At 44.0% G+C, this 16,176-nt stretch overlaps 1 protein-coding gene across 5 annotated transcripts in view; it reads left to right on the forward strand.

Annotated features, from left to right (window-relative positions):
- Positions 1–16,176, forward strand: part of LOC138754425 (pleckstrin homology domain-containing family G member 5-like) — a 116,311-nt gene that overhangs the window by 54,081 nt on the left and 46,054 nt on the right. For all 5 annotated transcript variants that reach the window (XM_069918688.1, XM_069918684.1, XM_069918685.1 and 2 more), the window contains exon 2: positions 13,644–13,773. In XM_069918688.1, the coding sequence (XP_069774789.1) occupies positions 13,731–13,773 (43 nt within the window). In that variant the 5' untranslated portion in view covers positions 13,644–13,730. The remainder of the gene's footprint in view (positions 1–13,643; positions 13,774–16,176) is intronic.

Genomic DNA, 16,176 nt, shown 5'->3' on the forward strand with positions numbered 1-16,176 from the left:
CAATAGGCTGACATCGTTCAGTTGAAGAAAGAAGTATTTGATGATCAAATTCCAAGATTTGACACAAAATTTTCAGCGAGTGCACAACAGCAATGCCTTCCCTTGTGTGACTGCAGCTCAAGGCACTGGAAAAATATTGTTAAGACTGTCTCTGAAAAGTCCTCCAAATTTACTGGAAAGATTAGCGAACCAATGTTTTCTCTCCCAAACCAATGCCCTCAATGTTATGGCCCCAGTTACATTCAGTTGGCTTTATTGGGCAAGCCATATTATTAACAAGCCTGACATCAGATTCCTTCTACTGCTTTGCCTCTCAAGATGAGGCCTCCCATTCCTAGATAAAGGGCCCTTTATCTAGGAAAGTAGCTTCACCTCTAAAATGACCAATAGAGCCATCTACTGCATTTCCTAAATTTCTTGAGAGTTCCACTCTCAACACCCCCCCCCCCCCCCACCCCCACTTCCTCAAAACAGTACAGAGATTTGGTTCCTCTTGTTCCACCAGCCTCTGCATTCAGCACGCCATCCTTTGTCATTTTTACCAACTGCAACTATACCCCTTTCCCACCACCAGCCATCCCTTTCCATCTTCTGCAGGGATCACTTCCTCGTGTGCTCGTCTCTCCTCGCCCACCTCCCCGTGACCCCTGCTACTTTCCCTTGCACATGCAGGAGGTACAATGCTTGCTCTAAACATCTCCCTCCCTAACCACTACCCAGGGACCTAAACAACCCTTTCACATGAGGCAAAGATTCACATGCACCTCCTCCAACCTCATCTACAGCTTTCAGTGCCTCCTTTGTGTCTTATTAAGCATTTTTTTTTAACTTTTTCCTGTCTATCTGCTTATTTCATTTCATCACAGAACTCAAAATAGAACTTTTTCTGAGGCAAAACACAATCTGCTGGAGGAACTTAGCCGCTCAAACAGAAAAAGCGGGGGATAAAGAATAGTTAATGCTACAGCCCGGATTCTTCAAGACTGAGAGTGCAGAGGAGAGATAGCTTACCTAATGAGAACAGGGTGGAAGGGGATGGACAGGGGCCAAGCACAGACTCTGGGACCAGTTTGAGGAGCATTTGCACTCTGTCCTCAATAGTCATCTTGAGCCACTTCAACTTCCCTTCCCATTCCCCAACCAGCCAGTCTGTCCTTGGCCTCTTCCACTGCCAGAGTACAACATTTCATATTCCACTTGGGCAGTCAGCTGCTCAATGGTATGCACTTTGAGTTTTCCACTTGAAGGTCATGAATCCCCACTCCCTTACAACTCCTCCATCCTTCCCCTCCCCATTTTCATCCTTTTCTGTATTCACCCCTTCTCACCTTACAGCCACACCCATTCTCATCCCTCTTTTCTTCTGGTTCCATCCCATTCCACCCAGATTTCCCTGCCAGGATTTTTCCCCTTGCCCCTTCTCCACCCTTTTGTTCCATCTCCCTATACCACTGTTATCAACACTTCTTACTAGATTTCAGCACTAGTTGGCTGCCCAAACTTATCCACCTCCTTTTACTCACCTCTCTCTTCCTCTGTCCATTATCCTTCACTCCTCCATGGTTCACCAGTGCCCTCGTGGCCCCTGTCCAACCCCTTCCACCCTGTTCTCATTAGACGAGCTATCTCTCCTCTGCACTCTCAGTCTTGAAGAATTCTGGGCTGTAGCGCTGACCATTCTTTATCCCCGCTTATTTTGCTCGAGCTGCTGAGTTTCTCCAGCAGATTGTGTTTTGCTCTCAAAAAAATTCTTGTGATAGTACAGGGTACTACTGGTCGACCTCGATGTACTACGCTCCAGTCTTTTGCTAATAAAAGCCTTGGTTTGAGTCAACAAGTCTTTGAGTCATTCAACATGCTACAGTTCTATTTTGAGTTCTGTGATGGAATGAAATAAGCAGATATCAGGAAAATATTTTAAAAATATGCTTAATAATGAACACACCTCTCCAGAGATTCCAAGGGGATATCTGGCCCATGATGCTCAAAATAGGGAGCATTTGAGATGGTCCGGGTCGTGTATCAGGATCACACAGAGATTTTGCATGAGCAGACCAACTTGCAAGGAATCCAACTTGCAAGGAATCCACTTGCCCCATCTGTGGATGTACCTGCCGTATTTACACTGGCCTCGTTAGCCCCCACGGAACCCACCAAAATGATAGTAGTCGGTCCTGAGGAAACGACCTAGAAAGGAGTGGCCGACCAAGGTGACTGATGGTGAGAGAAGTGGTTAAGGCAACAATTAGTACTGAATGCCCTTTTGTGGTCAGTTTTAGCCCTCAGAGGCTGGGAGAATACCTACAGTAGAAATGTTCAACATAAAATTTTCCAAAAAAGTACACCAATTAGCTCGGATAAAAGGAGACCTTTGTTCCACTGAAACATCTGTTCTGATGGAAAAAAAATATTGACTTGGAATTTTAACATTGTTTCTCTGTCTCGGTTCTGTCTGATCTGTTCCCAGCAAATTCTATTTTTATTTTAGATTACTAGTGCCCACAATATTGAGTTAGAATTAATTTGCTTCCTTTTTAAATGGATTTCTACTGGTATAGTTCTCTTGTGTGTTGGTTACCTGTTTACATCAAATGTTTTAGACATACAGCATGGTAACAAGCCACTTCAGCCCATGAGCTACCCAATTTACACCCATTTAACATGCACCCAACCAAAGCACCTGCCCCCCCCCCGAGGTGAAAACCCATGCAGACATTGGGAGACACAGAGAGCACAGGATTTGAACCCCAATCCCAATTGCTGACGTTGCACTAACTGCAATGCCAAATGTGCCACTCAACCCACTCCCTCTTCCCCAATCTCCTCCACACACCCTTTAGCTGTAGCATGGCGTTGAGTTTTCCATATAGCTGTTAATTTCCCCTTCTCTTGTTGATAAAACACCTACCCCATTTCTCCAACTAGGGGATAAAGTCTCAAGATTCAGGGTAGAGATTAAGGACAGAGATGAGAAGGAAATGCATTTCTCAAAGGGTGGTGAATCTGTGGAATTTGCTGCCATTGAAGCAGTGGAGGCTGGACAAACTTGATAGATTTTTACAGAGTAGCGATACAGGGAAAAGGCGGGAAGGTGGAGATGAACTTATCAGAGCAGCCATGGCCTACTCCTGCTCTTATTTCTTATGTTCTTGTGTCCAGGGCTCCTCCCTAGTAATGTGGTGCCACCGTGGATCTCACTTCTCGCGTTAAAATTCCATGTTAGAAACGCAAGCAAAAATCCAGGAGAACATTACGATGCAGTAAAGCACTGCTAAAGGTGCCATCTTTCAGATGGGCTGAATAAGCAAGGCCCCAAGCCCTCTTCCAGGTCGATCTTAAAAAAAATACCAGAACATTATTTTGAAAATGAATGAGGGAGCTCTTTTGATGCCACTCCCAAAATTTACTGTTATTTGGAGTTATCTGCCCACAAGCTGCATTTCCTCATGGTAAAGTTTTAAAAATTCTTTATATAAAAAAAAATCTTTGGGACATGCCAAAATTTAGAAAGGTATTGGGTAAATGCAAATCTTTCTTGCCTTGTACTGTTGATAATCTATTGGATACTGAAGTATTGGTGCAATATTTCGATCTTTTTGTGACTTGGAACCAGTTCACTCTAAAATGTTTTAATAACCCTCTAGGTGACAACAGTGGTGTTGACAACCACACAGATTGTAAACCCAAAGGACTATTATTTTGAATTTTCCCAAAATGTGTTTCCATTGCTTTTCTTCCGTGGGAAAGAGAGCATGGGTAGTGCTGCAGGGAAGACCACCACATAGAGCAGATCAGAGTTAGTGCAGGCCGAACCATGCACAGTTACAGTGCTAATGATGAATTGATTGGAAGTCCAAGAGTCAGCAGATGTATTAATTTGGAGCCACAAGAGCTGCATTGATGGGCAGGTGGTGGTGGGGGGGGGGGGGTGGTGGTGGGGGGAAAGAACAGCTAAAGTAACCTCTTCCTAGGATCAGTTTAACAGGCCAATCCTGTACGTGTACTGGATGAAACGTCAGTACATGAAGATTGACAGCACCAAAGGGATTGGACATGACCTTATGCAAACTCGCTCAGGTAGCAAAAGTACGACCCTGGTTATGATGCAACCAAAGTCTCCCAGTGAGAGCAGCTCCCAGGGTCTTTTAGCTGGTAATACTTTCAGCCCAACTTGTCCTTGCCAACCAAGATGTCTACCTGATCTAGTTATTTTAGATGGTATTTCTCTGAAAATCATCCATTTTCAACCTTTTTTTTTGGCTATGGCCCTTTTTGGACTCTGGCCAAATTTTATAGGCCCCTTTCCCTATGATGCAGACAAGTTTAGTTGGTTTCTTCCGTACTTCACTCCCGCCGACTACATAAAAAAAGAATTTATGATTTCAGGTCATGGCCCCCCTTTTATCTACTGTGCCCCCCCTTGGGTCCATGGAGAATGGGCTGATCTAAACTTTTCCTATCCACGTACCTGCCTAAGTGTCTTTTAAATGTTGTAATTGCCCTGACTCTATTGCCTCCTCTGTCAACTTGTTCCACATTAACTACCCTCTACGTGAAATACTGACAAGGATCTAAGTCTTCAGTGCCTCCTGCTGTTGGGATTTGCTGTTGGTTTATGAACGTTCAGTATTTTCTGGCATGAGCCCAAGAGCTGGGTGCAGTCAAGGTCATGGCGTAATTTGTTGGCCTACAGTTTCAGTGAGGCAGTTTTGCCTTCAGGTCTAATGAATCTGACCCAACTGCCAATACACATTATAATACAGCTTCTGCCTCTACCTCTGCTTTTTTCTGTTCACGCCTGCCCTTCCCCCTGTTGCTCAAGCTTTCTCTCCCCTCTTTACCTCTTGGTCATCAGGTTCCCTATTTTTCCTCTCTCTCTGACATTGTCTGCTTTTATCATTCTCTTTCTGTTTCTGACACCCCTCGCCCATGCTTATCATCTCCCACAGTTCACAGTTTCTCTATCTTTTTGCACTCTGAACAAATAATAAAGGTCGAATTTCATGGGGATTCAAAATACGTCAGCAGGACAGCTGATTACATGGACATAGATTATTGGGATTATTGGAAAAATAGCCCAGTTGTCAGTATAGTGACGTACTGGTCTCTAACGGCTCTTCCTTTTCTGAAATCTGTGTACTCGAGATGGCAGAGGTCGACAGCATCGAGTCCACGCTGCTGAAGATCCAGCTGCGCTGGATGGGTCACGTCTCCAGAATGGAGGACCATCGCCTTCCCAAGATCGTATTATATGGCGAGCTCTCCACTGGCCACCGTGACAGAGGTGCACCAAAGAAAAGGTACAAGGACTGCCTAAAGAAATCTCTTGGTGCCTGCCACATTGACCACCGCCAGTGGGCTGATAACGCCTCAAACCGTGCATCTTGGCGCCTCACAGTTTGGCGGGCAACAGCCTCCTTTGAAGAAGACCGCAGAGCCCACCTCACTGACAAAAGGCAAAGGAGGAAAAACCCAACACCCAACCCCAACCAACCAATTTTCCCTTGCAACCGCTGCAATCGTGTCTGCCTGTCCCGCATCGGACTGGTCAGCCACAAACGAGCCTGCAGCTGACGTGGACTTTTTACCCCCTCCATAAATCTTCGTCCGCGAAGCCAAGCCAAAGAAGAATGCAATTTGCAACATCTACAACTGATTCCTTCAAGTGATCAATATTAAGGGATTGACAAATCTGTTGTGATGTCTGGGTAGTATTTGTACAATCAGTCCACAAGATCACAATGAATGTTTGCATTATTCACAAATTAGCAAATAATTTTTCTGACCTTTTCAGCCCCTCCCCCCACCCCCACCCCCTTGCATAAGGAAATGATATGAAGAGAAAAATAAAACAGGGATTTGCTTCACTCATCCAGTGGACAATTGGCCACAATCAGCAGGAGGAAACCTGACTGATCTCCTCTCTCATTACTGTACTTACCAAGCAGCACAAACTTTGACTTTTTTTTCTCCACCCCCCCTACTCCACCCCCCTCCCCCTCCCCCCTGTACTTCTAGCCCATAAGTTATTGGACAGTTATCAGGATCTGAAAGCCTGATTGATTTACAACTGGCTCTCTAAACCCTAGGGCTTGTTACTCTATTCAGTAAGACCAGAGTTGAACTGTGATCTAATTCCAAAATCCACTTTTTTCTCCCTGTCCTTTTGTACTTTTTACCTCAAATCTATCAATCTCACATTTTTAATTAACTTGGAAGAGAGTTCCAAGTTTCTATTATGTTTTGTTGTAAATTTAATTCCTGAAAGATTTGGCTCTAATTTTTAGATTGCCATCTATCCTAGAAAACTAGAGTCAGGAAATGGTCTTGATCTAGGGATAGAGATATAACCTGCCTAAATGACTACAAACCAGTGGCACTTACATCCACAGTGATGATGTGTTTTGAAAGGCTGGTGTTGAAGCATATCAGCTGCTGGCTCCTGGAGCACCTGGACAGCAAAGATAAATACATCAGGATACTCTTTATTGATGACACATTCCCAAAGTCCCATCAGTCCCAGAGTATCACAGGGCTGCGTGCTTAGCCCCTGCTCTACTTGCTTTACGCCTATGACTGTGTGGCTCAGTATGACAACCAGACCATCTACAAATTTGCTGACAAAACCACAGTCATGGGTTGTATAAAAAGGAGCGATGAAAAAGAAGGGAGATTGAAAACTTGGCCAAATAGTACTAACCACAGCCTCGCACTCAATGCCACCAAAACCAAGGAACTGATTGTGGAAGTAACCGAGCTGGACAAAACCTTCCTATTGTTCTATTCTGTGGTTCTATTGTTCTTTTAGGAAGTGAAACCAGAAGTGTACTATCCCATGATCATTGGGGGATCAAAGGTGGAGAGGGTGAGCAAATTTAAACTCCTTGAAGTCATTATCTTGAAGGAACTTTCCTGGACCCAACACACTAATGTAATTGTGAAGAAACACATCAGTGCCTCTACTTCCTCAGGAGTTTGCGGAAGTTTGGTATGACATCTGAAGCCATGGCAGAATTCTACAGATGTGCAGTGGAAAGTGTGCTGACCGGCGGCATCGTGGCCTGCTATGGGGCACCAGTTCTTCTGGGCGTAAAGCCCACCCAGTACATCGCAGGCAAAATTCTCCCCACCATTGAGAATATCTATATGGAACACTGACTTTGGAAAGCAGCAATGAACATCAAGGATCCACTCTACCCAGCATGTGCTCTGTTCTCATTGCTGCCACCAGGAAAGAGGTATAGGTGTCAAAGACTCATAACCACCAGGTTCAAGAACAGTTGCTACCCTCCACCATCAGACTAACAATAAACTCAATCAGGGACTCATTTAAAGACTCTTTGCACTTCACAGCATTTAAAGATGAATATTTATTTTTTTTTCTGTATTTCAGATAGCTTGTTTACATTTCTTTTTGTATTTGCACAACCGATAAGCAGAAATGCTGTCTCTTCTGCAGGAAAAAGGAATCTCAGGGCTATATGTGATCTCATATATGTACTCTGACAATAAATTTGAACTTTGAGAGGGATGGGGGAGAGAATAGAGTTTTTTGTATTTATGTTTTGGGATAACATTTCCTACTATCTCCCTTTTGATGTACCTGAGGATTTTCTCTACCTCTATCACACTTTCCTGAGTCTCCTCTGCTTCAAAGAAAATGTCCTGTCCATCTAATCTCTTCCTTTCCCAGAAGCGCTCCATTGGAAGCAACACCCTGATTTGTCTCCGCTGCACCCTCTCTCGGGCATTCACATCCTTCCTGAAGTGTAGTGAGCAGAACTGCTGGAAAGAATCCAGCTGCAGGAAACCTTCCTCTCTGTTCTCTGCCCAGCCAATAAAGTCAGGCAACCCATTTGCCGCCTTCAGCTTTTCTAGCTGCCATCTTTAGTAATCCTTGGATTTGTTCATGGAAGTCCGTCTTATCATTCATCATGTAAGTCCTTGCTTAATTTGTCCACCCAATGTGCATCATGTGACGCTAATCATTATTAAAGCCCATCTCCCATTGTTCTGCCCATTTTACCAAATGATCAATATCTTCCTATAGCCGACAACTAAACTTTTTCACTCTCATTGTTACTGATTTTTGTGAGATCTGTAAATTTACCAATTATTCCTCTTCCATTAAAATTCAAATTGTGCGTGCATACAGTAAAGGTCCCAGTATTGATTTCAGTGTTGCATCATTTATCACAGGCTTTCAATTCCAAAAGCAACACATCTCCTTCCTCCATTTCTGTTCAAGTTTATTATCATCTGACTGTAGAGATACAACCAGATGAAACTACATTTCTCTGGGACCATGGTGCACAGACACAATGCCTGGCACATGATCATCGTATGTACATGAAGATGTAACTTAAAATAGTATATATAAACATTTTGGGACGATATCCTTGGTTACAGAATACTGTGCATCAATCTTGCATCCTGTGGGATGAAGCTGTTCCCCAGCCTGACAATCCTGATTTTGATGCTCCTGTACCACCTCCTTGATTGTAGTGGGTCAAATATACTGGTGCTGGATGTAAGGGGACTTCTATAATTCTTTGAGCCCTATTTAACCAACACACCTGGTAAATTCTCTCAATAGAGGAAAGGGAGACCCTCTGTGATCTTCTTGGCCACTTTGAGGATCCCCTGTAGAGACTTCCTTTTCAATGCTTTGCAGCTACCACACCACACAGTGATGCAGCCAGACAGGACACTCAATTGTGCTGTAAAAGTTGTCATGACGGGGGTCCCCTGCCCATTCCCACACTGTCGAATTGAGGCCAAAGCAGAATAAATAGACAAAACCTCTTATTTCACCGCACACGCACACGCACACACTATTATAGTAAAAGTATAGTTTGTAGTGCAAGAGAACTGGAAAAAAAACTTTGTATAAACTCACTGAGAGTTTATCGTAAAAGGAGTTTTTTTAAAAAAAGCTTGCCCCACGTAAAGGTCAATAATTCCTGAGTCATTGCAGTCAAACTTTGGAGCTGTAGTTAAACCTGTTTGCAAATATACTTGAAGGCGCTTTTGGTTTACTGAAGAGAACTATTTAGAGCACAATATTTAGGTGTCTGTTCTTTGTCTGTGTTGAGCTTTGAAACAGCTTCATTTTCTCCCTCCACTGAAGTTTGAGCTCTGAATTAATGGGAATATTTACTTCATGGTCCAGTTAATTATAAATTGGAGGACCTGTGACATCCACAGAACACACTTTTGCCATTGAACAGCCTTCTGTTTCTCCCTTCTATAAAGTCTGCTCAAAGCTGAGTCAAATCTTGGTCTGTTCTGCTCAGTGAGACCATCATTGCAAACAATATGTGGCAATAGCAAAGTAACTCCAAGCTGCTCGGTGACACCATGCCCAGCCTGTTGCACTGAACTGCAAAAGCCAATAGCCCATGACCTTTATGGGCCATCTCTAGCTGCTTCACAATAAGATTTCCAGATGGGAAATCCCCTCTGGGAGTTTGCCAGAGCCATGCACAAACTTGCTTACTGACAAAATCCCAAATCCTTGAAGCATTCCACTAAAAGTGATGCATATGTGCCTTTTCTGTTTGATTTTAATCAAATTCCTCAATATTACAAACAAGCAGATTCAATATCTTTATTGCAGAGGAAGAATGTCCATAGATGGCAGTCAACTGCTTCACCTTTCTGAAGATTTATTTCTCCAATGGATTGAGTGTTTTGTTTTCCTGCTATCAATTACCTGGTCATTTTCCCAATTGTGCTCTTTTTATGGCTGCCATTCCCCTAAAACCCCATTGTACAGTAGCAATGAATAATGTCCCAGTCTGGTGTCCCCCGTTGCTTTGAATGGAAGGAGATTGGTCATCAGCAAACCATCCCCTGGAACCTCGATCTTTCAGGACACTGTGTGGATCCTGAGCTCGTCAAATAAAGCTGTCAGTGAATTGGACCTCACTGGCCCAAGCTCTGAGTTTAATCTGTGCCAACCTCTGTCTACCTACCAAGAAGTGTTTAGGGCGGTATAAACAGATCTCTATTCCCTAACAACTCCTAGCTATTGACCAGTTACTGCCTACTGGCTGAATTCAGCCAATAAAGAAAGCTGAAATTAAAGTAAAATGGGCTGAAAAATTACAGATGGAATTTAATGGAGACCAGATTGAGGTGTTGCATTTTGGAAGGACAAATTAAGGTGGGACATGCAGTAAATGGTAGGGCACTGAGGAGGGTGGTAGAACAGAGGGATCTGGGAATACAGATACAATTCCCTGAAAGTGGGATCATGGGTGGATTGGATTATAAAGAGAGCTTTGGCATATTGGTCTTCTTAAATCGAAGTATTGAGTGTAGGAGTTGGGATGTAAGGGTATATAAGACATTGGTGAGGCCATGTTTGGAGTATTGTGAGCAGTTTTGTCACCTAACTACAGGAAAGATATCAATAAGATAGAAAAAGTGCAGTGAAGAATTATTAGCATGTTTCCTGGACTTCAGGAAGGGTTAAATGGGTTAAGACTTTATTCCTTGGAATGTAGAAGAATGAGGGGAGATTTGACAGAGGTATTTAAAATTGAGGGGGATTCAGAATAAATGTAGATAGGCTTTTTCCTCTGGGATACAAACCAGAGGTCATGGGTTAAGGATGAAAGGGGTAAAGTTTAGGGCAGTGAATCTCAATCTTTTTCTTTCCATTCACATACCACTTTAAGTATTCCCTATGCCATCGATGCTCTGTGATTAGTAAGGGATTGCTTAAGGTGGTAGGTAAGTGGGAAGGGAAGGTTGAGACTCACTGCTCTAGACCCAATTGTTACTGAAATATTTTGCTTGAGAAAAATTTGTCATTGGCCCATTTCCTTTGGAGTTATGAAACCGAGCACATAACTAGTCAATTAGGTACGATTAAAACAGCGGTTTTCAAACTTTTTCCCCACTCACCTACCACTTTAAGCAATCCCTTACTAATCACAGAGCACCTGTGGCATAGGGATCACTTAAAGTGGTAGGTGAGTGGAAAGAAAAAGGTTGAGAACCACTGGTTTAGGGAGAATGTGAGGGGAGACTTCTTCACACGGAGCGGTAGGAGTGTGGAACAAGCTGCTAGCTGTTGTGGTATATGTGGGCTCAATTTTAGCATTTAAAAATAATTTGGGCGGGTATGTGGATGGGACAGGATTGGACAGGGTGCAAGTCAGTGGGACTAAGGGTAACGGTACATCGTTCCCTGAAGGTAGAAACTCACGTGAATAGGGTGGTGAAGAAGGCTTTTAGTATGCTGGCCTTTATCAATCATTGCATGGAATATAGGAGTTGGGAGGTGATGTTGAGATTGTATAAGACGTTGGTGTGGCCTAATTTGGAGTTCTGTGTGCAGTTCTGATCGCCTAATTATAGGAAGGATATAAACAGAGTGGAGAGAGTGCAGAGAAGGTTTACCAGAATGTTACCTGGGTTTAAGCATCTAGAGTATAGGGAGAGATTGGACAGATTAGGTCTTTATTCTTTGGAGCGTAGAAGGTTGAGAGGGGATTTGATAGAAGTATTTAAGATTATGAAAGGGATAGACAGAGTGGATGTGGATAGACTATTTCCGTTAAGAGGAGGAAAGATTAAAACAAGAGGACATGAGTTAAGAATTAAGGGGCAGAGGTTTAGAGGTAACATGAGGGGGAACTTCTTTACTCAGAGAGTGGTAGCCGTGTGGAATGAGCTTCCGGGAGAAAGAGTGGCGGCGGAGTCAATTGTATTATTTAAGAAAAGGTTGGACAGGTATATGGATGAGAAGAAGATGGAGGGTTATGGGCATTGTGCAGGGAGGTGGGACTAGAGAGGGGTGTTTGGTTCGGTGCGGACTAGAAGGGCCTAATGGCCTGTTTCCGTGCTGTAATTGTTATGTTATGTTAAGCAGAATAATTGGCATGGACTAGAAAGGCCTGTTTTTGTACTGAAATATTCTATGAAAGTTTTAAGTGGGAATTACGGTAAAAAGTAAAATAATAATACCCTGTTCCTTAAATTTTTAACAATCGGACATACAGCTCAGTAACAGGCCATTTTGCCCCACGAGTCCATGCTGCACAATTTACACCCAATCAGCCTACACCGCTGGTATGTCTTGAAGGTTGGAGGAAACTGGAGCTCCTGGGGAAAACCCACACAGACAAGGGGAGAACATACAAAGTCTCATGTCTTTACATTTATCTGAACTCCTAACCCTCCCTCCCCATCAGGCCCCGCAACAACCCCCATTTCCCTGCTCACCCCAACTCTCCCCCACTGTTATTTTATAGCATAATGCTGCATCGCTCTGAGACAGTGAGACTGTTCCTTGTTATGGAGCTGAAACTAAAAATATTTGAAGATACTTATTCAGAAAATTAATTCAACTTTTCACTGCGTTTAGCTGAGAGACTGATCCAAATTAAGGCGGGAAGCAAGACTTACGAACACTCCATAGCCCCTTTTACACAGCCTCTTCAAGGCAGGAATATTGCGCCTTTATTGTGCCAGGTCGTTCTGCTTAAAAGGTGCGAACATGGAATGGGGGGGGAAGGGGGGAAATCATTGTAATCCCGCCTTTAAGCTGACAGTGAAGGTAGTCACAGTGCTAAATCGATGTTTGTGTAAAAAGGATGAGCTGTCACACTGGACGCTGACACTGTTGTGTGACACGCCACAACCCTTTTGTATCTGGAATGCCAGCATGCTTTGTAAAATGACACACTGGGGCAGTAATATACTGGCATTGTTTGGGGTCAGCGTGTTTTTTAAAAAAGCAAAGCCGGTTTAATGACGGGTCGTCTTTATGAAAGTGTTGCGGGATCTCTTGTAAAAAGGGCTATTGTCTGAAGCTCCCGGGTTAGGATGGAGTAGTGGATAAAATGCTGAGTTCCTGGCAAGGAGGGCTTTTGGGAGGCCTATTTGTTTTCCACTGAGTTTGGTTGCAGTTTTTAAAAATGGCAGAATGCCACACAATTTAGCAAAGGAACTTCACGTTTCCCTGAGGTAAGCCAAAGACGTCATCAAGCATTTGTTGTTTCTTATTTGTCAGTCAGTCAAAGACTTGTGGTGTAACCAGCAGTCACATCACTTGTTTGTACAAATGAATCAGAGTGTTTAAACTGGGATATCTGTCTTCATTCTGGTCAAGAGTTCAGTGATGTAGTGGGGACAACGATAAACTACAGCAAATCAATAATGGGCAAAAATATCCCCAACGCATACTCAATTTTATGTGCAATTTCAGATGAAATCCAGAGTTCATCTGCCGGATGGAAAACCTACACTATTTGAACATGTTCCCCTCTTCTCAGAATCAGGCATGTGTGTAGTGATATGGTTGTGTGTACAGGGTGGCCCACCCTCCTGATTATATCCTCTCCTTGACTCCTCCCTGGTCTCCTCCCATGTGACCCAGGCCATAAAGATCAAGTCCCCTCTCCCTCTCCTCATTTTCCCTAGCTTTGACCCAGGCCAGCAGTCTCTTGTATAATAAAGGCTATCGTTCCCCTCAGTCTTTGTCTCCGTAATTATTGGGGCAACTGGTAGCGCCCAACAATGTGCATGCGTCGTCTAATTCCTGGAGATCACTGGCGTGGAGTGCTGCATTGTGTGTTACGTATTGAACTGTTTTTGCTTCACTTTTTCTCACATCTTTTTTCTTTCAGGTGTGCCATCACGGTGAATGTCAGGAAATCAACAATCAATCTCCACTGAACCTCTGTGCATCATGTGACGGGAAACTCCACGACACAATGCACTTTGACCGGCATATCCGATTTGACCTCCCACCTCAAGGTCTCTTCTACTATTCATTTCACTTGTTGTGTTTTCCTGACTATGCTGGCAAGGTTTCTGATTGCTTTTAGTGCATTTTCTTTCACAGGATCGGGGCCTTGCTGGTTCCCTCGTACAATAATTTTATCACACATTCAGGGTGGGGGGCAGGGGAACATGCAACCCATTGTCAAGCCAGTTCTTGTCTTTCCCGGACTGACCTTGAAATTTGAACACACAGCAGAGTTCAGCACAAGAACAGATCCTTCAACTACAGTGTCCATGCCGATTGTAATTCCAAATTAAACTAAAAACCCATGAAAGTCTGCAGATGCCGTGGTTGAAGTGAAGCCACGATGCTAGAGAAATCAGCAGGTCAAACAGTGTTTTTCATATGACAAAAATAATGATACATCGCCAACATTTCAGACTTCAACCTTTCATCAAGCTATGAGGAAAATTGAGCCAGGCCCCTGCCTACAACTTGTTCATACCGTGATGAAGGACTCCAGCCCAGAACGTTGGTTACCCATCCTTATTTCTATAATCATCTTCAGCACAATGCTAGAAAGGGCCACAGAAGACCTTAATGACGAGGACGGTGTCTACATCCGAAACCGCACCGGTGGCAGTCTGTTCAACCTAAGGCGGCTGCAGTCCATCGCTGACGAGGCTGCCCTTGTTGCTTATATAGAGACAGCCCTGCAGTGCATAACATCTTGGTCTGCGAAGGCTGTCGAACTCTTCGGACTGGAAGTCAGCTTGAGGAAGACAGAAGTTCTCCATCAGCCTGCACCTCCGGAAGAGTACCACTCTCCCCGTGTGACCATCAGCAAGACTGAGCTGAAGACAGTCCACCAGTTCAATAAAGAGGTTTACAACAGACTGGCAAAGGCAAACAGTGTATTTGGAAGGCTGTACAACAAGCATCTGAAGAAAGGCACAAAGATCAGTGTGTACAGACCATTGTATTGACCACCATCCTGAATGGCTCCAAGTCGTGGGTCACCTACCATCACCACCTACAACTCCTTGAGCACTTCCACCAGGCCTGCCTCCCCACGATCCTCAACGCCCACTGGAATGACTTTGTCACAACTTTTATTTCCTCGAACAGGTGGAGGTTACCAGCATCATGAACATGCCGTTGAAGTTGCAGCTATATTGGGCAGGGCACATCTCTAGGATCATTGCCTGTCCAAGATTGTGATGTATGACAAGCTCTCCGCTGGCCACCGTGACAGAGGGGCTCAAAACAAAGGGGTACAAGCACTCTGATGAAATCCCTTGGTGTCTGTCACATTGACCGTGCCAGTGGTCTGCTCTAGCACCCTGGCAACACACCATTCACCAGTCTGTCGTCTCCTCTGAGAACGCACACAAGGCTGGCCTTAAGGACAAAAGGACATGGAAGAAGAACCGTGACACAGCAGCACCAAACCCAGAACAGAATTTCCCTCACAGCCGCTGCGGCCGGGCACATGTGTCCCGCGTTGGCCTCGTCAGCCACCAGCGAGCCTGCAGCAAACGCGGACAGCTCTGGTTCCTAAATCATTTGCGATAAAGTACACTGTTTGACTTGCTGAGTCTCTCCAGCATTGTGTTTTAATTTAAACTAAAATTCTCCTGCTTTCACATGATACATATCGCCGTAGTCCCTGCATATTCATATCTAAAAGCCTCTTAAATGCTATGAGCTTTCAGCACCACCCCGGCAGCCAATTCCAGGGACTTACTCTCTGTAATTAAAAAAAACATGCTCCACACATCTCCTTTACACTTTTCCCCCTTCACCTAAAACTCATGTCCTCTGATATGTCGTATTTTTATCCTGTGAAAAGATTTTATCCATCTTCCCTATCTGTGCCTGTCATAATTTTATAAATTTCTATCAGGTCTCCCTCCACCTAAAACAATCCAAGTTTGTTCCATCTCCTCCCAGAGCTCATACCCTCCAATCCTGGTCAATCCCTTCTTGCCCCCTTTCCAAAGCTTCCCCATCCTTCCCATAATGGGGAAAACGAGAATTGCACACAATACCCCCCAAGTGCGGCAAAACAGAGTTTTGTACAGCTGCAAAAGGATTTCCTCACTCTTATACTCATGCCCGGCCAATGGAAGCATGGATGCCACATGTCTTCTTTATCACCCCTTCCACTTGTGTGACTACTTTCAAGAAGCGATGGACTTACACTGCCAGATCTCTCTGCACTTCAACGCTGGCTCCCAATGTTATAGCCTCATAAGCAGATGATATGTTTGTTGGACACCTGCCTAATGATCTGAATTATTTTCACCATGATGGTTTTGGAATTTAAGTTTAATTGGAATTAGAAAGCTGTTATGTAAAATCTACCTACTCCACTAATATTCATCAGGGAAGAAAATGGCTTTGTCCTGTTACCATTGTAGTCCCATACTGTT

Source organism: Narcine bancroftii, chromosome 2 (genome assembly GCF_036971445.1).
Source record: "Narcine bancroftii isolate sNarBan1 chromosome 2, sNarBan1.hap1, whole genome shotgun sequence".
In the NCBI taxonomy this organism is placed as follows: Eukaryota; Metazoa; Chordata; class Chondrichthyes; order Torpediniformes; family Narcinidae; genus Narcine; species Narcine bancroftii.